Source organism: Mobula hypostoma, chromosome 15 (assembly GCF_963921235.1).
Source record: "Mobula hypostoma chromosome 15, sMobHyp1.1, whole genome shotgun sequence".
Taxonomy (NCBI): Eukaryota; Metazoa; Chordata; class Chondrichthyes; order Myliobatiformes; family Myliobatidae; genus Mobula; species Mobula hypostoma.
The window spans coordinates 71,197,931-71,219,413 of record NC_086111.1 but is presented as its reverse complement, the minus strand read 5'-3'; the positions used below and the strand labels follow the sequence as shown (position 1 = coordinate 71,219,413).

Here is a 21,483-nt window from a genome sequence, read left to right as displayed (position 1 = left end):
CCGATTCTGATGTATGGTCTGAACAACTGAACCTCTTGACCATGTCTGCATCCCTTTATGCATTGCATTCCTGGCACATAATTGGCTGATTAGATATTTGCTTAAATGAGCAGGTCTACAGGTGTACTGAATATAGTGGCCACTGAGTGTGTAAGTAGTGTAACCCTCAGGCTCGGCCAGCACGTGTTCGCTAGGGGAAGACAACTTCTGGCCCCGCCAAACTGAGGAATCTCGTTCACGTCGATGCTGTGTGATGTGTTGCCCAGTTACAAACCTGTGCCGCAAAATATCAGACAGTAGACCATATGCAATTAACTGATTTAATTTTATAGATCTTAATCTGAATATAGGGTTAGTAAAGAAAATAAAAAGCAAAAGGGCCCATTTTAAGAGAAAGGTCAAAAGTGCACGTTGGAGCTCACTGCTATGGCTATGCATCAATCATCGACCTCCGAGCGTTGCTGACCTTCGGACCCTCGCTCCCAGACCACTCTGTCCGGTGGTCTCCCAGCTCTCTCCACACGCGTCTTCCTTCTTCCTCTCTCGTTGACAAAAGACTGTGGAAATCTCTCTTCCAGACTCACAAGAAAGAACAAACTTTCTCTCATTGGATAGCCCCCACATTCCAAGCCCTGTTACCTCCAGTCATAGCCCAAACGTTGCTGCTACAGAGAAACCATTACATTAGCAGTGAAACATTACAGAGAGGCTATTACATTAGCAGTGAAACCTTGCAGCGTGTTACAGTAGCATTCATTAAAAAAAAACTCCTTTCCTGCTCCCTATCCTTCATATCTTGGTACTGTACCTCAGTGTAATCCTATCCAACTGTCAGTTTATAGTGGAAGAGACTAAATTATTAGTCAATACCTTCTGAAGAATATTGGCCAAAGGAACTGTTGAGAGTTTTCGGTCAGAACTACAAAGCTTAATAAACTCAGTGTAATGAATGGTGAATGAGATGTTATACCATCTCACATAAAACTGACTATTACTTTCACAATCACTTCAATCTAATCCTTTGCTGGTGCTATTTAAAGCTCATTGTTTTTGACAGTTGTCAGGGAAAATTTACTCTTCACTGCTGGTGGTGAGAATTTAATTGAATCACATGTTGTTTAGAAGTTTCCTAAAACCTGATGCTGAAACCTTTAAAACACAAATGCCTAAATAAGTGTCACTTGCTGCAGATGCAGATGAACCTTGTCATCGCTTTTACGTATATTTCTCTCCCTTTCATTTGTGTTTTATTTTCTAGTTAGGATTGTGTCTGGATTTTGATTTGGTTGAATGGCTTTTGTCTGTTTGAACACCAGACCTGTCTCCTATTAATTGGACTGTGGACTGAATAGTAATTAGAAGCAAGGAATCGAGAAGCAATTTGTTGTCACTGAACTCCACCTAGAAATGTGGCTGATTCTTGCCATATTTCACAGACATTAAACACTGGAAAAGAGAGATGTTGCAACAATAAAGGATTTCAATTCTAAGCTGAGGCTGGACAAGATCCTGACTGGTTTAATTAAGATAAAGGTGGGGGGAGAGGGGGAGCGACTCTGTCCTCATTAACTGATAGTTTAAGGACCAGGAGACAAAGATATAAAGTAAAAGGTAAAATACACTCAGTGGCCACTTTATTAGCTACCTCCTGTACCTGATAAAGTAGCTACTGTAGTCCATCGATTAATGTTCAATGAGTTGTGCATTCAGAGAGGCTCTTCTGCACACGAGTTTTGTCTCTCATGGCTTGGCTTCGTGAACAAAGATTTAGGAAGGGGGATGCCTGCGTCTGCTGCAGGCTCACTGGCGGCTGACGAGGCCAATACAGGACAGGCAGGTCCGGCCACGTGGCTGCAAGGGAAATTCTGTTCTAGGTTTGGTGCTGCTGTGTCACAGTTCTTCCTCCTTCTCCTTTTGTCCTCAATGCCAGCCCTGCGTGCTTTCTTGAAGGAGGAGACAGACTGGTGAATGGTATGTCGCCAGGCCTCACGATCGGAGGCTAGATTAGACCACTGGCGATGGTCAATGTGGCAAGCACCAAGGGATTTCTTCAGAGAGTCCTTGTACCTCTTCGGTGTCCCTCTGTTACGGTGGCCAGTAGAGAGTTCGACATACAGCACAGTCTTGGGCAGGCGATGATCCTCCATCCTGGAGACGTGCCCTGCCTAGCACAGCTGCGCCTTCAACAGCATGGCCTCGACGCTGGTGATCTCCGCCTGTTCGAGGACCTCGATGTTGATGACAAGGTCACTCCAGTGGATGTTGAGGATGTTGCAGCGCAGGTGGAAATGCAGGTGGTGACGGTAGGTGACCCACGACTCGGAGCCGTACAGGAGGGTGGTCAGTACAACAGCTCTGTACACGCTGATCTTTGTGCCTTTCTTCAGATGCTCATTTCAGACTCTTTAGTACAGCCTGCCGAATGCACTGTTTGCCTTTGCCAGTCTGTTGTCAATCTCTTTGTCGATCTTGGCATCTGACGAGATGGTGCACCCCAGGTAGCTGAACTGGTGGACTGTCTTCAGCTCTCCCTCACCGATGGTGATGCGGGGAGGGTGGTAATCTTCTTGAGGTGCGGGCTGATAGAGAACTTCTGTCCTCTTCAAGCTGACTCCCAGTTCGAAGAGCTCAGCAGCCTCTGCGAAGCAGGATGTTATACGCTGCAGAGCTGTCTCTGTGTGGGCAACAAGGGCAGCATCATCGGTGAAGAGTAGCTCTCAGATGAGTTGCTCCAGTGTCTTGGTGTGAGACTGTAGCCGCCTCAGGTTGAACAGGCTACCATCGGTGTGGTCTCGGATGTAAACACCGTCCTTGTCATCGAGGTCTTCTGTGGCCCTTTCGAGCGTCATGCTGAAGAAGATGGAGAAGAGAGTCAGTGCAAGGACGCGGCCTTGCTTTACTCCGTTGCCTATTGGGAAGGGTTCTGAGAGGTCGTCGTTGTGTCTGACTTGGCCACTCTGATCTTCGTGTAGCTGGATGACTATGCTGAGGAACTTTGGGGAGCATCCCAGTCGTTCCATGATTTGCCACAGACCTTCCCTGCTCATGGTGTCGAACGCTTTGGTAAAGTCAACAAACATCATGTACAATCCCTTGTTCTGTTCCCTACATTTCTCTTGGAGCTGCCCGAGAACAAATACCACGTCGGTAGTGCTCCTGTTGGCTCTGAAGCCACACTGGCTCTCTGGGAGGTGTTCTTCTGCAATGATGGGTACCAATCTGTTCAGGAGTACTCTTGTGAGGATTTTTCCTGTGATAGAGAGGTTAAATGAGTTATCATTTAACCTGAGTTATCCCCCGGTTGTGGGAGCAGTCAGACTTATCCCCCTTGTTCTTATACAGGGCGATGATGACCGCATCACGGAGGTCCTGTGGTAGTTTATCTTGTTCCCAGCAGCAGACAAAGAACTTGAGGAGTTTCGTGTGTAAAGCTGGGCCCCCATGCTTCCAAATCTCAGGTGGGATTCTATCAACTGCCGCTGCCTTGCCACTTTTCAGCTGCTCTATGGCCTTGACTGTCTCTTCTAGGGTTGGAATCTTGTCCAGTTCTGTTTTCTCTGGCTGTTATGGGATGCGATGAATTGTTGAGTCTTGGACCATGTGGTTGGCGCGGAAGAGAGTCTGGAAGTGTTCCGACCACCGGTTCAGGATGGACGCCTTGTCTGTGAAGAGTGCCTGACTGTCTGCACTGCGCAAGGGATTGTGGACCTGGCGCGAAGGGCTGTACACCACTGTCAGGGCTTCATAAAACCCTCTGTAGTCACCATTGTTTGCGCAAAGCTTGAGTTCTCTTTGCGAGGTTGGTCCACTACACGTTCTGAATCTCTCGAAACTTGCGCTGGAGGTTGCTGCATACGAGGCGGAAGGCTGCTTTCTTATCAGGACAAGATGGCTGAGCAAGGTGCGCCTGGTGGGTGGACCTCTTCTTCGCCAGCAATTCTTGGATCTCCTGGTTGTTTTCATCGAACCAGTCCTTGTTCTTCTTTGTGGAAAACCCTAGGACTTCTTCAGAGGTTTGCAGGATGGTGGTTTTTAGGTGTTCCCAAAGCACTTCTGGAGAGGAGTCTGTAGGGAAACTGCACACCAGTTTTGTAATGCGTGGTTATTTGAGTTGATATCGCCTTCCTGTCAGCTTGAATCAGTCTGGGCATTCTCTTCTGACCTCTGTTATTAACAAGGTGTTTTCAAAGGTTCATTTCATAATCAAAGTACAGTATATATGCAGAACTCAACTCCAAGATTTGTCTTCTCCGGATAGCCATAAAATACAGAAAAACTAGAGTAGTTGAAAGAAAAGCCATCAATTCCACCCCCCCCCGTGAAATGAGAAAGAAACAAAAACTTGTAAACTCCAACCCCTCCCTCACGCAAAAGGTAACAGATCAGCCACACAGAGAAACAGCAATAAGAACGTCAAACCCCAACCCTCCAAAGTCAGCAACAAGGAATAATGGATGAGAACACAAAAAAGACATAGAACTGAAAGAGGCCAATATGAACTACAGTTGAATCCATAAATCTCGGAATTCGATAACATCTCCGAGAGCACTGCGGAGAGCAACCATTCAAACTGAGCGGCTTTTTGAGGAGATCAACTCAAACCCAGCCACAAAAATGTCACGCTGGATTTTTTTTGTTTTTTTGCACCATTCTCTGTGAACTCTAGAGATTGTTGTGCATGAAAATCCCAGGAGATCGGCAGTTTCTGAGATACTCAAACACCAACAATCATGGTCAAAGTCACTTAGATCACATTTTTTTTCCCCATTCTGATGTTTAGTCTGAACAACAACTGAACCTCTTGACCATGTCTGCCTGCTTTTATGCATTGTTGCTGCCACATGATTGGCTGATTAGATATTTGCATTAACAAGCAGGTACTGTATACAGGTGTACCGAATAAAACTTACATACTGCCCATTACACTGCTGGTCCTCCATCTCTGTCAGTGTTCAGGGCTTCCTTCATCATGTCAGTAATGTCAGTAGCTTCCTCGTGGTTTTCACCGCTGTCAGTCATGCCAGTCCTGGATGGGGTCTCAGGAATACCATCACAATCGGATGTAGAAGGATTCTTCATTCAACACACATCAAAGTTGCTGGTGAACACGGCAGGCCAGGCGGCATCTCTAGGAAAAGGTACGGTCGACGTTTCGGGCCGAGACCCTTCATCAGGATTCTTCATTGCTGTTTCTGTAACAATTTTGTTTTACCAGTCATGTTTGTTAGCCCTGAGCTGAATCCCCGAACCTGGAGGACTGGTGGACCACTCTTAGTCTGGCATCTATCCTTTGACCTTTTTTTTGGCATGGATGACCCTAGCAGGAGCTAGGGTAAAATCCTGACTCTAGCCAACATAGCACTCCAAGTCATTGAGGCACACAAGCCTGCAAACCATAACAAGGTTATGTTCCTCTTTGAGGACCTAATACAATGGCTACCTCAGTGTATACAAAGGCACTCTGGGGGAAACCTTTAATGTAATGAGTGATGATGATCTGGAGTTCTCTGCCTTTGAGAGTGATGAAAGCAAGAGTTAGTAAGGGCTTCTGAAAGGATAGGTGCAAGGGAAAATAATTTGTGAGGAAGTAATGAAAGGACAGGGATTGAATTATTTGCTTTCTAGGGAGCAGAGTGGATGATATTATCAAACTCTCTGACTTGTATATAGTGGTCTTAAGAACAGCAAAAGGCTTATCTCTAGAACAGTACAGCACAGTACAGATCTTGTGGCCCACAATGTCATGCAGAATTAAAATGGGTGGTCACCAAGAAATCCCACCTGTTGTGGATGGAGCAAAGGTGCTCGACAACTTGATGCTGAAGCTTTATAGACCACAGTTGGACAATTGTGAGCAGTTTTGGGCCCCATATCTAAGAGCAGATGTGCTGACATTTGAGAAGGTCCTGAGGTGGTTTATGAGAATGATCCTGGGAATGAGAAAGTTAATGTATTAAGAGTGTTTGATGGCTCTGGTCCTGAATATTAAAAGTCCTGATAGAGTGAATGTGCAGACGATGTTTCTAATAGTGGCAGAGTCTAGGACCAGAGGGCACAGCCTCAGAATAGAAGGCTGAACCTCATGGGCTGAAGGGCCTGTACTGTTATAATTGAATGAACGTAATGATCTTCGACATTTGAAGAGTGAACTTGAAACAAGGATGAGAAGGAGAGGGCAGATGGTTAGTTGGTGGGATCGATGGTGAATTGGTGTTTATATATTAACTTTGGACTTTAGTCAAGATGGTCTGTTTTGTTCCAATGATAATAGCTGTATTGTTTCTGCAGAAAGTATTATGAATGGAACATTGCTGCTTTAACACTCTTTTGTGTTTTTGTAGCTCTCTGACAACCTTATCACAAGATTGAATGACCTGCCCCAGCCAATGTCAAAGTCATCAAGCTCCATCTCTGCAGGTAGGTAAAAGATTGGCAGAGGGATTTCAGTAAGAAGCTGGTGGCACTGATGTGAATAATCTTCATGTCATTATAAAGAGTGAAAGTGTATTACCGTGAAAGCCTCTGCATTTGCTTCAGCAGAAAATTAAAGATCTAACATACAATAATGAAAAGAAAGCACAATGGCTGATTGTCTTTATAGCGATGTCCTTCACAACAAACACTTAAACACATACACTTAGTGGCTGCTTTATTAGGCACATCTGTTAGATGCATCAACATCATCTGCAGCTGTAGCCTATCCATTTCAGGGTTTGAATGTGGTGTGTTCGGAGATGCTCTTCTGCACACCATAGCTGTAACCAAAGGTTATTTGTCACCTTCCTGTCAGCTTGAACCAGTCTGGCCATTCTCCTCTGACCTCTTATTATCAAGGCACTTGTGCCCACAGAACTGCCGCTAATTGGATGTTTTTTCCTTGTTTATTGCACCATTCCTTATAAATTCTAGAGACTGTGGTTCATGAAAATTCTAGGAGATCAACAGTTACTGAGGTACTCAAACCACCCCATCTGACACAAATAATTATTCCATGGTTAATGTCATTAAGATCACATTTCTTCCCCATTTTGAGACATTTGGTCTGAAGAACAACTGAACCTCTTGACTATGCCTGCACGCTTTTATGCCTTGAATTGCTGTCACATTGTTGATTGGCTGATTTGCATTAATAAGCAGTTGTACCTCATGAAATGACCACTGAGTATAACTTATTCATTTACTTGCTACTTACATAGTCACAGCATTTCTTTTGATGAGCTTTTGTTGTGCATAAATAGCCTCTATAATGATGTGAATAGTTACGGAATAATTCATTATAAACCAGGTGCCTTGAGATACAATAAAGTAGGAAATTGCACTTACACAACCTGCCCTTAGAACCCCAGTCTGTCTCAAAGCTTTTTATAGCTGTTGAAGTATTTTTGGCAGTGCAGTTTCTCTTGTAATTAGCTGCAGTTACTTTATGAAACAAGATTCAAGATTCAAGTTTATTTATCACATTTACATGAAAACATACAATGAAATGCTATTTGTGCCAGCAACCAATACACCAAAGGATGTACTGGGGTCAGCCCACAAGTGTCAGCACACATTCCAGCGCCAATTTAGCATGCCCACTATGCTTGGCAGAACTGCACAGAACACAAAAAGCAACAGAACAACAGTAAAACAATCTGATTGCTTGAATACTGATTTCTCCTTTTGGTAAAAATAATTTTTCAGTGAAAATAATTTTCACTCCCCCTCCTCTCTTCCTCTATTCCCCCCTGTGGCCTCTTACCTTTTCTCGCTTGCCTATCACTTCCCCTTGTGTCCCCTCCTCCTTCCCTTTCTCCTGTGGTCCACTCTCCTCTCCTATCAGATTCCTTCTTCTCCAGCCCTTTCCCTTTCCCACCCCTGTGGCTTCATCTATCACCTAGTTTTCCTCCTTTCCCCCACTTCCCTCTCCATCTTTTTATTCAGGCAGCTTCCCCCTTCCTTTCCAGTCCTGAAGAAGGGTCTCAGCTAGAAACATCAGCGGTTTGTTTGTTTCCATAGATGTTGCCTGACCTGCCGAGTTCTTCCAGTATTTCGAGTCTGTTGCTCTGGATTTCCAGTATGTGCAGAGTTTCTCCTGTTTCCAGTAAAATAAGCCCTGTTCTTGCTCCCTCCGACACTCGTACACAATCCTCCAACCCCAGGACAGACCGTTTTGAGCCCCCAGCAGACACAAAATTGGTAAATTGATTTATTATTGCCACGGACCAAAGTACAGTGAAAAATCTTGCATCTTCCACACAGATCAATCCTATAAATGATGAGATAATGATAAGATCAACTGATTTAATGAATTTTTGTTGCGAGATTAATATTTAGCTAGGGTGTTGGGGAGGTACAACAGATTTCCCTACTCTTAAAAGTGTTAAAAGTATATCATTTGTGCAAGACTGGTTGATTCAGGATAAGCCTTGATTTATCTAAAAAGGTGGCATTGTGGTGAGTTTGGCATTTCCATACTGCTGCTTGTGTGTGGATCCAGAAAGTATGCATATCCCTTATGGTTGACAATGAAAAACCTTCTGATTCCAATGTGTGCTGACATCTTTTTAAAATTTTTATTGTTTAATGAGTTACAGCTCAATAGGCCCTTCTGGCCTTCAAACTGCATCGCCCATCAATCCCTGATTTAATCCTAGCCTGATCACAGGATAATTTACAATGACCAATTAGCCTACCAACTGGTGTGTCTTCGGACTGTGGGATGAAAGCAGAGGAAACCTTTTTGGTCATGGTGAGAATGTACAAACTCCTTACAGGCAGTGGTGGGAATTGAGCCCAGAATGCCTGTACTATAAAGCATTGTGCTAACTACTCTGTGCCGTCCCAGACATAAGCATACAAAGTAGGAGCAGGCACAGGCAACTGGCTGCTCTCCCGTGAAGTTGGTAAATTGGTTTATTATTGTCTCATGTATTGAGGTACAGTAAAAGGCTTGTTTCAGAAACGTAATCAGGTTTATTGGCATTGACATTTATCTTGAAACTTACAGTTTTGGGGTAGCACTACAGCATAACAAATTAATACAAGTTACAATAATAATAAGTAGTGCGAAAAAGGAATAGTGAGATAGTATTCTTGGGTTTATGGGCAGTTCAGAAATATTTATTGATTAGTTGATTTATTTATCTATTGAGACACAGCACAGAATTGGCCCTTCTAGCCCCCTGAGCCGTGCTGCCCAGCAACCCCTGATTTAACCCTAGCCTAATCATGGGAGAATTTACAATGACTAATTAAATGACCAACCTTTGTTTTTGGTCAGTGGAAAGAAACCAGAGCACCCGTAGGAAACCCAAGTGGCTATTTGGGAGAACGGACAAAATCCTGCAGACAGCGTCAGGAATCACTTGACAGTGGGGAATAAACTACTCCTAAAATGTTGAGTGTGGCTCTTTGGTCTCCTCCTTCCTGATGGTAGTACTGAGAAGAGGGCGTGAGCTGGGTGGTGAGGGTCCTTAGTAATGAATGCCCATTTCTTGAAGATATCCTTGATAATGGGGAGGGTTAGACCATGAGACCATTAGATATAGGGCCGGAACTAAGTGATTTGGCCCATCAAGTCTGCTCCACCATCTCATCATGGCTGATCCAGTTTTCCTCTCAGCCCCAATCTCTTGCCCAAATTCCCATTTCCCTTCTTGCCCTGACCAGTCAAGAATCTTCTAATCTCTGCCTTGAATATATGTAAAGACTTGGCCTCCACAGCTGCCTGTGGCAATGAATTCCACAGGTTCACCACTCTTTGGCTAAAGAAACTCCTCATCTCCTTGCTAAAAGACGACCCTCTATTCTGAGACAGTGTCCTCTGATCTTAGACTCTCCCACCATAGGAAACATCCTCTCCACATTCACTGTATCAAGGTGTTTCACCATTCGATAAGTTTCAATGAGGTCACCCCTCATTCTTCTGAATTCCAGTGAACACAGGCACAGAACCATCAAACACTATTCATATGACAAGCCATTCAATCCTGGAAACAGTTTCATGAATCTCATTTGAACCCTCTCCAGTTTCGACACATCCTTTCCTAGATAGGGGCCCCAAATCTGCTCACAGTACTCCAAGTGAGGCCTCATTAGTGCTTGATAAAGTTTCAAAATTACACCCTTCTAGTCCTGTTGAAATGAATGCTAACATTGCATTTGCCTTCCTCGCTACAGACTCAACCTGCAAATTAACCTTTAGGGAATCCTGCACAAGGACTCCCAAGTCCCCTTGCACCTCAATTTTTTGTATTTTCTCTGCATTTAGAAAATAGTCAATCCTTTCGTTTCTTCTACCAAAGTGCATTACCATCCACTTCCCAACACTGTATTCCATCTCACAAAGAAGATAAAATCTGCAGATGCTGGAAATCCAAGCAGCATACACAAAATGCTGGAGGCCAAGCAGCATCTACGAAAAGTGTACAATCAATGTTTTGGGCCGAAACCCTTTGGCAGGACTGACATTGAAATGGCATTCTATCTGCCATTTCTTTGTCCATTCTCCTAATTTGTCAAAGTCACTCTGCAGCCTCTCTACTTCCTCAAAACTACCTGCCTCTCCGCCTATCTTCATATCATCTGCAAACTTTTCTACAAAGCCATCAATTCCATCATCCAAATTATTGACATATAACCTAAAAATAATCGGTTCAACACAGACCCCTGTGGAACAGCCAGCCAGAAAAGGCTCCCTTTGTTCCCACTCTTTGCCTCCTGCCAATCAGTCACTGCTTGATCCAGGCTAGAATCTTTCCTGTAACACCATGGGCTTGGAGCCTGTTAAACAGCCTCATGTGAGGCACTTTGTCAAAGGTCTTCTGAAACTCCAAGTACACAACATTTACTGATTCTCCTTTATCCATCCTGCTTGTTATTTCTTCAAATAATTCCAGCAGATTTTCCCTTGAGGAAACCATGCTGTCTATGGCCTATTTTATCATGTGCCCCCAAGTACCTTGAGACCTCATCCTTAATAATCAACTCCAACATCTTCCCAACCACTGAGGTCAGTCTAACTGGCCCATAGTTTCCTTTCTTCTGCCTCTCTTCCTTCTTGAAGATTGAGTGACATTTGTAATTTTCCATTCTTCTGGATTAATTCTAGAATCTAGTAATTCTTGGAAGATCATTGCTAATGCCTCCATAATCTCTTCAGCCACCTTTCAGAAACATGGGGAGTACACCATCTGGTCCAGGTGACTTATCTACCTTCAGAACTTTTAGTTTCCCAAGAATCTTCTCTCTAGTTATGGTAGCCTCACACACTTCATTCCCCCTGAAACCCTGAAGTTCCACCATTTTGCTAGTGTCTTCTACAGTGAAGACTGATGCAAAATACTTATTCAGTTTGTCAGCCATTTCATTGTCTCCCATTACTACCTCTCCAACATCGTTTTCCAGCAGTCCAATATCCACTCTCGCCTCTCTTTTAACACATTATGTACCTGAAGAAAATTTTGGTATCCTCTTTAATATTATTGGCAAGCTTTCTTTTGTATTCCATCTTTACCTTAATGACATTTTTAGTTGTCTTCTGTTGGTATTTGAAAACTTTCCAATCCTCTAACATCCCACTAATTTTTGCTCCATTCTTTGCCTTCTCTTTGGCTTTTATGTTGGCTTTGACTTCTCTTGTTAGGTATAGTTGTGTCATCTTTCCTTTAGAATACTTCTTCCTCTTTGGGATGTATATATCAAGTGCCTTCCAAATTGCTTCCAGAAATACAAGCCATTGCTGCTCTGCCATCATCCCTGCCAGTGTTGTTTTCCAATCAATTCTGGCCAGCTTCTCTCTCATGCCTCTGTAATTTCCTTTACTCCACTGTAATACTGATACATCTGACTTTAGCTTCTTCTCAAATTTCAGGTTGAATTCAATCAATTTATAATCATTTGTTCCTCAGGGTTCTTTTACCTTAAGCTCTCTGATCAATCCTGTTTCATTGCACAACACCCAATCCAGAATATCCAAGCCTTTAGTGGGTTCAACCACGAGCTGCTCTGGAAAGCCATCTGGTAGGCACTCTAAGCAACACACACAAAATGCTGGAGGAACTCAGCAAGCCAGGCAGCATCAATTGGAAAAAGTAGTCGATGTTTCGGACCGAGACTCTTCAGCGGGACTGGAGAAAAAAAGATGAGTAGGTTTAAAAGTTGGGGGAAGGGGAGAGAGAAAAACAGGGTGATAGGAGACACCGGGAGGTGGTAGGGGTGAAGTAAAGAGCTGGAAAGTTGATTGGTGAAAGAGACACAGGGCTGGAGAAGGGTGAGTCTGATAGGAGAGAATAGAAGGCCATGGAAGAAAGAAAAGTGGGGGGGGGTGATGGAGCACCAAAGGGAGGGGATGGTCAGGCAAGGAGATAAGGTGAGAGAATGGTGGGGTGGGGGGAATTACCAGAAGTTCAAGTAATAAATGTCCATGCCATCATGTTGGAGGCTGCCCAGACGAAATATAAGGTGTTGTTCCTCCAACTTGAATGTGGCCTCATCGCGACAGTAGAGGAGGCCATGGATTGACATATTGGAATCGGAATGGGAAGTGGAATTAAAATGGGTGGCCACTGGGATATCCTGCTTCTCCTGGTGGGTGGAGATCAGCTGCTCGGCAAAGCGAACTCCCGGTCTATGTCAGGTCTCACCAATATACAGGAAGCCACAATGGGAGCAGCAGGCACAGTATATGATCCCAACAGACTCACAGGTGAAGTGTTGCTTCACCTAGAAGGACTGTTTGGGGCCCTGAATGGTAGTGAGGGAGGAGGCGTAGGGGTGGGTATAGCTCTTGTTCGGCTTGCCGGTGGGGAGGAATGAATGGACAAGGGAGTAGCATAGGGAGCAATCCCTGTGGAAAGCAAAAAGTGGGGTGGGGGGCAGAGAAAGGTGTGCTTGGTGGTGGGATCCAGAGAAGGTGGTGAGATGGCGGAAGTTCCGCATTTCCAGAGAATTATGTGCTGGTCACGGAGCTGATGGGTTGGTAGGTGAGGACAAGAGGAACCCTATCCTTGATAGGGTGGTGGGAGGATGGGATAAGAGCAGACATGCATGAAATGGAAGAGCTGTGGTTGAGTGCAGCGTTGATGGTGTTGGAATGGAAGCCTCTTCTGTCTTCTCCTATCAGACTCCCCCTTCTCCAGCCCCGTATCTCTTTCACCAATCAAATTCCCAGCTCTTTGTTTCATCCCTCCCCCTTCCGGTTTCTCCTATCACCTCGTGTTTCTCTTTCCCCTACGCCCACCTTTTAAATCTACTCCTCATCTTTTTTTTTTCTCCAGGCCTGCCAAAGGGTCTCAACCCAATATGTTGACTGTACTTTTTTCCATAGGTGCTGCCTGGCCTGCTGAGTTCCTCCAGCATTTTATGTGCGTTCCTTGGATATCCAGTATCTGCAGATTTTCTCTTGTTTGTCGTAGGCACTCTAGAAACTACTCCTCTTGTAATTCAGCACCAACCCGATTTTCCCAATCTACCTGCATGTTGAAACCCACCCCCATAACTATTGTAACATTGTTCTTTTGGCATGCATTTTTTGTCTCTCGTTGTAATTTGTAGGCCACATTCTTATTACTGTTTGACGGTCTGTATACAACTCCCACCAGGATCTTTTCACCCTTGCAGTTTCTTAGCTCTATCCACAATGATTCAACACCTTTCAACCCTATGTCACCTCTTTCTAATGATTTGATTTCATTTTTTATCAACAAAGCAACACCACCCCCTCTGCTTTCCAACCTGTCCTTTTGATACAATGTGTATCCTTGGACATTAAGCTCCCAGCTATAATCTTTCAGCTGTGATTCAGTGATGCCTGCCAATCTGCAACTGTGCTGCAAGTTCATCTACCTTATTCCGTATACTGCGCACATTCACATACGAGTCCTGTATTCACCCTTTTTGATTTTGCCCACCTTTTACGTTGCAAATCATCCTGTTGACTGTAATTTTGCCTTGTCAACAGCCTACAGATTGCCTCTGTTTGTAAACCTGCAACCTCATCCACCTTTCCTATGTTACTTCTTGCATTTAAATATAAGCAGTTCAGGACACGAGTTGCACCATGCTCAATCTTTTGATTGCTAACTTTGTTTGAGGTCTTACATGTCCTCCGCAACCTCTCCTCGAATTGTTCTGGCGCTCTGGTTCCCATCCCCTTGCCACTCTAGTTTAACCCCACCGTGCAGCATTAACAAACCTTCCCGCTAGGATATTAGTCCCTCTCCAGCTCAGGTGCAAACTGTCCCTTCTGTGCAGGTCCCACCTCCCTGGAAGAGAGCCTCGTGATCCAAAAATCTTATGCCCTTCCTCCTACACTAGGTTTTTTAGCCACATATTAAATTGTATAACCTTCCTAGTTCTGGCCTCACGAGCACATGGCATAGGTAGCAATCCTGAGATCACAACCCTGGAGGTCCTGCCCTTTAACATTGTGCCTAACTCCCTAAACTTCCTACGTAGAACCTCGTCACTTGTCCTACCAATGTCATTGGTACCTACATGGATCGTGACTTCTGGCTGTTCACCCTCCCAATTAAGAATGCTGAGGATTCGATCTGAGATATCCCAGGCTCTGGCACCTGGGAGGCAACATACCATATGGGAATCTCGTTCTCAACAATTGAACCTCTTGTCCGTTCCCCTAACTAACAAATCCCCTATCACCACTGCATGCCTCTTCTCCACCTTTCACTCCGCGTCTCAGAGGCAGACTCAGTGCCGGAGACCCAACCACTGTGACACTCCTCTGTTAGGTCATTCCACCACCTCCCCCCCACCGAAAGTATCCAAAGTAATATACCTATTTTTGAGGGGGATAGCCACAGAGGTACTCTGCACTGGCTTCTTAACCTCTTTCCCCTTCCTGACTGTCACCCAGTTTCCTGTGTCCTGCACCTTGGGTGTAATTACCTCTCTAAATGTCCTATCTATCACCCCTTCAGCCTCCTGAATGATCCGGAGTTCATCCAGCTCCAGCTTCAACTTCTCAACATGGTTTGTTCGAAGTTGCAGCTGGATGCACTTCTGAGTTGTAGTCGTCAGGGACACTGGAGATCTCCCTACCTTCCCACATCCCACAAGGGGAGCATTTCACTATCCTACCTGTCATCCCTACTGTCCCTAGCTGAGCAGATTTAAAGAGAATGAAAAAACTTGAGCTTTTCTTTCCTTTGCTTCTCTGAGTGAAGCCTCTCTTTGCTGAAGCCTCAAGATCACCACTCTAATTACGTCTGCTCAGACGACGGCTGCTGCAACAGTCATGCCTACGATGGATCTGACTGAGTCTCCAGTTCTCTGCTGCCCCTTATGATTGTGTGCATTAGTGTCTCCGTACGAGACAGTGATGTAGCTAGTCAGAGACAAAGACTTGTTTTGCATGCCATCCATACAGATCTTTTCATTGCAGCAGTTCATTGAGGTAGTGCCAGATAAAACAATAATAGAGCGTGCTTCTGTAGTGTAGTGGTTAGTGTAATACTTTACAGTGCCAGAGACCTGGGTACAATTCCTGTCGATGCCTCTAAAGAGTTTGTATGTTCTCCCCATGACCATATGGGCCTCCTTTGAATGCTCAAGTTTCCTCCTACATTCTAAAGGTGTACGGATTAGTGGGTTAATTGGTTACTTGGGTGCATTTGTACAGTGTGGGCTTGTTGGGTTGGAATCTCAAAATAAATACATCAAGTGTTACGGTTACAGAGAAAGTGAAGTGCAGGTAGACAGTAATTTGCAAAGCCATAATGAGGTAAATTGTGAGGTTAAGAGGCCACCTTATTGTATTATGGGACCGTTCAATAATCTTAAAAGCTGTTGTACTTGGTGGTATGTGTTTTCAGACTTTTGTATCTTCTACCTGTTGGTTTTAACAGACATGGGTAGTCTGATTTTAACCTCATTTCCACATCGTCACACACCGTGCTGCCTTCAACCCCTTGGTTATCAAGAATGTATCTATCTCTGCTTGTCAAAGACTCCACTTCCAAAGCAGTTTGAAGAAAAGACACTGTGTGAATAGCAAGTCATTATTACACAGGGTGATAATCGGTGCAGTATTAACAGAATTAAATTCAGCAGTTATGGACTAGAAGATAATGAAATTGCACCATGAAGTAGATGAGAAGCACAAAGATGATTTTGATCTGCACATTATTACTGTTCTGAATAGAATACTCACAATAGAAGGAAAAGCTATCTTTGAGTGGGAAATGAAATGCTTCTGAGCTCCAAAGTGCCATGTCTTTAAGTAATGCATTTGAGCAGGTACTTTAAGTGTTTTGTCCAGTTCAAGTTCAATTGCCATTCAACCACACATGAATACCTACGAATATAGCCAAACGAAACAGTGTTAACTCCAGGCCAAGGGGCAAAACATAGTACCAGCAGTCACACAAGGCAAGCTCATACAACACTCACAACACGCTGGAGGAACTCAGCAGGTCGGGCAGCATCGGTGGAAAAGATCGGTCGACGTTTCGGGCCGGAACCCTTCGTCAGGACTGAAGAGAGAAGGGGCAGAGGCCCTATAAAGAAGGTGGGGGGAGGGTGGCAAGGAGAAGGCTGGTAGGTTCCAGGTGAAAAACCAGTAAGGGGAAAGATAAAGGGGTGGGGGAGGGGAACAGGGAGGTGATAGACAGGAAAAGTGAAGAAAGAATAGGGGAAATCACAATGGGTAATAGAATGAGGCAGAACCATGAGGGAGGTGATAAACAGCTGGGGAAGGGGACAGAGTAACATAGGGATGGGGAAGGGAGGGGGAGGGAATTACTGGAAGTTGGAGAATTCAATGTTCATGCCAAGGGGCTGGAGACTACCCAGACGGTATATGAGGTGTTACCCCTCCATCCTGAGTTTAGCCTCATCATGGCAGTAGAGGAGGCCATCATTGGACATATCTGAATGGGAGTGGGCTACAAGATGTCAATAAAACACAGTCACACAATAAAAATATAGTCCGAGACCCTGAGTCCATGAATGTTGCAGCAGCCTGCAGTTGAACACAGTTTAGCTTGTCATCTGCTGAGCAAACACTGGGGGCAGCACTGACTCCAGCTTGGATGCAGTAGCACTATGCTCCTGGCACACTGACTCCAACACCTCTCCTGGGCAGCTGTAGGAGGTTACTCCTCAGAGCAGAGAAGATATTGGTTTGATTAATGGCTTGATGTGGCCCCTGTGGCTGAAGGCTCAGTAATTGGAGGACTCGGATTTAAAGTAACTGGCAAGGGATTTGGAGGTGATGTGGAAAAACCACTTTTGTGTAAAAGATGTGGTGATAATGGAAATCTTGCTTTGGGGTACTGTTGCTACATTAGAAAGATAGCATCATGGCTTGGGATGGCAACTTGAATAATACACAAAATGCTGGAGAAACTCAGCAAGTCTATGGAGAGGAATAAACAATCAATGTTTTGGGCCAAAACCCTTCATCAGGTCTAGAAAGGAAGGGGTGCAGAGGCCAGAATAAAAAGGTGGTGGAAGGGGAAGGAGTACAAGCTGACTAGTGATCAGTGAGACCAGGTGAGGGGAAAGGTTGGTGGGGGAGAGGGATGAAGTAAGAAGCTGGGAGGTAATAGGTGGAAGAGGTAAAGGGCTAAAGAAGGAATCTGGTAGGAGAGGACAGTGATTCATGGAAGAAAGAGAAGTATGAGGGTAATCAGATGGAGGTAATGAGCAGATGAAGAGAAGTGAAAAGGGAGTGGATAACCAGAAAGGGGAATGGAAAAATGACAGAAGGATGGAGGGGTAGAAATTACTGGTATTTTGAGAAATTGATATTCATGCCATCAAGTTGGAGGCTGCCCAGAGAAATATGAGGTATTGCTCCACAAACCTGAGTTTGGCCTCATCATGGCAGTAGAGGAGGCCATGGACTGACGTGACAGAATGAGAATGGGAAATCAAATTGAAATGTGTAGCTACTGGGAGATCCTGCCTTTTGTGGTGGACAGAGGTATGGCAACTTCTGTGCCCAAGATTGTGTGAAAATGCAGAGAGTTGGGATACAGACCGGTCCATCATGAAAACCATGGACTCCATGTTTACCCTTTGCATTGCCTCGAGAATCAAGGACACCCCCCACCCAGGTCAATCTCTCTTCTCTATCCAGTCTCCATAGGGTAGAAGATATCAAAATCTGGAGGATATGTCACAAGAACAATTCCCATCCTGCTGTTATAAGATTCTTGAACAGCTCCCTTATGAGATAAAGATGACCTCTTGATCTCTCAATCTATCCATCAGGCCCCTTGCATCTTATTGTGTACCTGCACTGCATATTCTCTGTAACTATCACACTAGATTCTACATTGTATTTTTGTACCACCTGGATGTACTTGTGCGTGGAATGATCTGTCTTGTTGGCATGCAAACAAAAGCTTTTCACAATATCTTGGTACGTGTGACTATAATAAGCTAATTACCTACCAATTGCCAGTGTTTGAAGGAAGAAAAAAAAGGAGACAGGGAAGTTAATTGGATGGCACTCCAAAGAGCTGATGTGCTAATAATAGATCTAATGGCCTTCTTCTGTGCAATATCATTCCAAGTATTCAAGCCTATGGCTTCAAGGGAAATAGTTTTGTCTTTGATTTTGTATACTACCCACCCAGCAAACTTACTTTTTCAAAAGCTCCCTTCTGGTATGCACTGTAGAGCTATTAAAACAAAACTTCATGCAATCTTGGGGCATCATGGTTAGTGCGATGCTATTGCAGACAGGGGCGTTGGAGTTCAGAGTTCAATCCTGGTGTCCTCTGTAAGGAGTTTGTATGTTCTCTAAGTGGAATGTTTGGATTTTCTCTGGTTTCCTCCCCAGTCCAAAGGCATACTGCTTAGTAGGTTAATTGGTCATTGTAAATTGACCTGTGAATAGGCTATGGTTAAAATAGGGTTGTCGGGGGTTGAAAAGGACCAGGAGGGCTTATATGTGCTGCATCTCTAAATAAAATAAAATCTTAAAAGTTTCTTCAACCTTACTTAACCTAGTAGTTAATCTGATCAACCATTCTAGTTAGCATCTCAGAAGCCACAAGAGACCACATGCTAGGACCTGGAGCAACCAGCATTTTACTGGAGGAATTCAGTGGATAAGGTTAAGAATGGTTGGGTCTATGTGGCTCCTTCTTGTTGCTTTTCTTCTGCCAAGTTTCTCGAGGCTAAGGAAACTAAGGAAAAGTGATGGACACAGCTCAGACTACCACAAGCAAAGCCCTCTCAACCACTGAGCCTTGGGTCCCTCACCATCAGGGTCAGGAACAATTATTACCCCTCAACCATCAGGCTCCTGAACCACCTTAACACTGAACTGATTCCACAACCTATGGACTCCCTTTTAATGACTCTACAACTCATATTCTCAGTATTATTTATCATCTACACATAGTTAGCTATCTGTCTACTTATTATTTTGTATTTGCACAGTTTGTCATCTTTTGTACTTTGGTTGCTTGTTGGTCTGTGTGTATTTTATTTCATTTGAGTATTGTATTTCTTTGTTCTATTAAAAAATGAATGTCACATAAGTGTACTTTGATAATAAATTTACTTTGAGCTTTGAACTTTACGAGATTTTACCTATTGATAGTAGATTAATTCCACTAACTGCAATTATTGAAAACAGAAGAGGGAGATTGGCTTTGAATGTAAACATTTTATTCCTCCCATTGCTGCCTTTTCATTGATAATTAAATTACTCCATGTATCTGAGTCATATCAGTAGGGAGGAGTAATATTATAAATTAGATTCACTTTATTTGTTATATAAACTCGAAACGTACAGTGAAATGCATTGTTTGCGTCAAATCAAATCAGCAATAACCTGTAAGTGTCGACATGCCTCCAGCACCAACATAGCGTGCCCACAGCTTACTAACTCTCACCCATATGTATTTGGAATGTGAGAGGAATTTGGAGCACCCAGAAGAAACCTACATGGTCACGAGATGAACATTCAAACTCTTTACAAACAATCAGAGTCAGGTTTAATATCACCAGCATATGTCATGAAATTTGTTGCCTTTGTAGCAGCAGTACAATGCAATAGATAATAATAGAGAAAAACATGAATTACATTAAGCATGTATGTAATAGATATATAAAATAGTTTTAAATAAGTAGTGAGGTAGTGTTCATGGGTTCAATGTCCATTCAGAAATCAGATGACAGTGGGAAAGAACCTGGTCCTATATCATTAAACGAGTGTCTTCAGGCTTCTGTACCTCCTCCCTGATGGTAACAATGAGACAGGAGTTGAACCCCAGCCTTACAGCTGGCATTGTAATACATTGCATTAACCCCTACACTACCATGCTGCCCTAATAGCAAGAGAGTTAAAAAAGGGTGGTGTAAAAAATTAAATTTGTATTTTTTAATCTGAAATTCTGAAATATTATTACAAAGCAAGAGTACTTAGACAGATACTTGGGTTCAAAATGCTTTCTAGGTTTTGTGATATGAACTTGAATTTAATTTGAAAACCATAAGTCATTACTGAGATTAGTTACTGTCTTCTTCATATCTTAGGGACTGATGCACAATGGGAAGGTAACATGGCACTGAGTTCTAGTACTAAAGAGGAACTGTACCAGAGGTAAGATTTTTGTATTTTTGCTGAAATGATCTTTGTGGAATATTGTATTGCTTTAAATTGACCCAGGAGGACTTCCTGGTGTTACATTCCTGTTGTATTACTCATGAACAGCATGGCAGATTAATGGATGTATTCAGGCAGAAATCTTATTCATCATAATGGGGAATATAACATATAACATAGAACTTAGAACAGTACTGCACAGGAACAGGCCCTGTGGCCCACAGTGTTGTGCCAAACCAAATAAATTAGTAATCAAATGGCCAATTAAACCAATCCCGTCTGCCTACACAATGTCCATGTCCTTCCATTTTCATCATATCCACGTGCCTATGTAAGATTTTCTGAAATGCCCCAAATGTATCTGCCTCTACCACCACCCCAGGCAGCACATTCCAGGCCCCCACCGCTCTATTTAAAAAAACTTGTCCCTCACATCGCCTTTAAAATTACTCCCTCTCACCTTACATGCATGCCGTCTGGTATTAGACAGTTCAACCCTGGGAAAAAAATACTATCTGACTCTATCTGTCTTTGCCTCTCATAATCTTATAACCCTCTATGGGATCTTCTCTCAGATTCCACTACTCCAGAGAAAATAATCCAAGTTTGTCCAACCTTTCATTATAGCACTTGCTTTCTAATCCAGACAGTGTCCTGGTAACCTCTCCTGCACTTTCCCCAAAGCTTCGACATCCTTCATGTAATGGGGTGACCAGAACTGTTTGCAATACTCCAGATGAGGCCTAATTAGAGATTTATAAAGCTGCAACATAACTTCCTGACTTTTAAACTCAATGCCTCGTCTAGTAAAGGCAAGCATGTGATATGCCTTCGTAACTACCTTATCAACCTGAGTAGCCACTTTCAGGGAGCTATGAACTTGGACCCCAATGACCTCTGCTCATCAACGTTGT

The 21,483-nt window shown here is 43.7% G+C and overlaps 1 protein-coding gene across 4 annotated transcripts in view; it reads left to right on the top strand.

Moving 5' to 3' along the window:
- LOC134357131 (MICOS complex subunit mic25-like) overlaps positions 1 to 21,483 on the top strand; it is an 814,525-nt gene that overhangs the window by 14,249 nt on the left and 778,793 nt on the right. For all 4 annotated transcript variants that reach the window (XM_063068429.1, XM_063068427.1, XM_063068428.1 and 1 more), the window contains exons 2-3: positions 6,342 to 6,417; positions 20,500 to 20,566. In XM_063068429.1, coding sequence (XP_062924499.1) covers positions 6,342 to 6,417; positions 20,500 to 20,566 — 143 coding nt within the window. The remainder of the gene's footprint in view (positions 1 to 6,341; positions 6,418 to 20,499; positions 20,567 to 21,483) is intronic.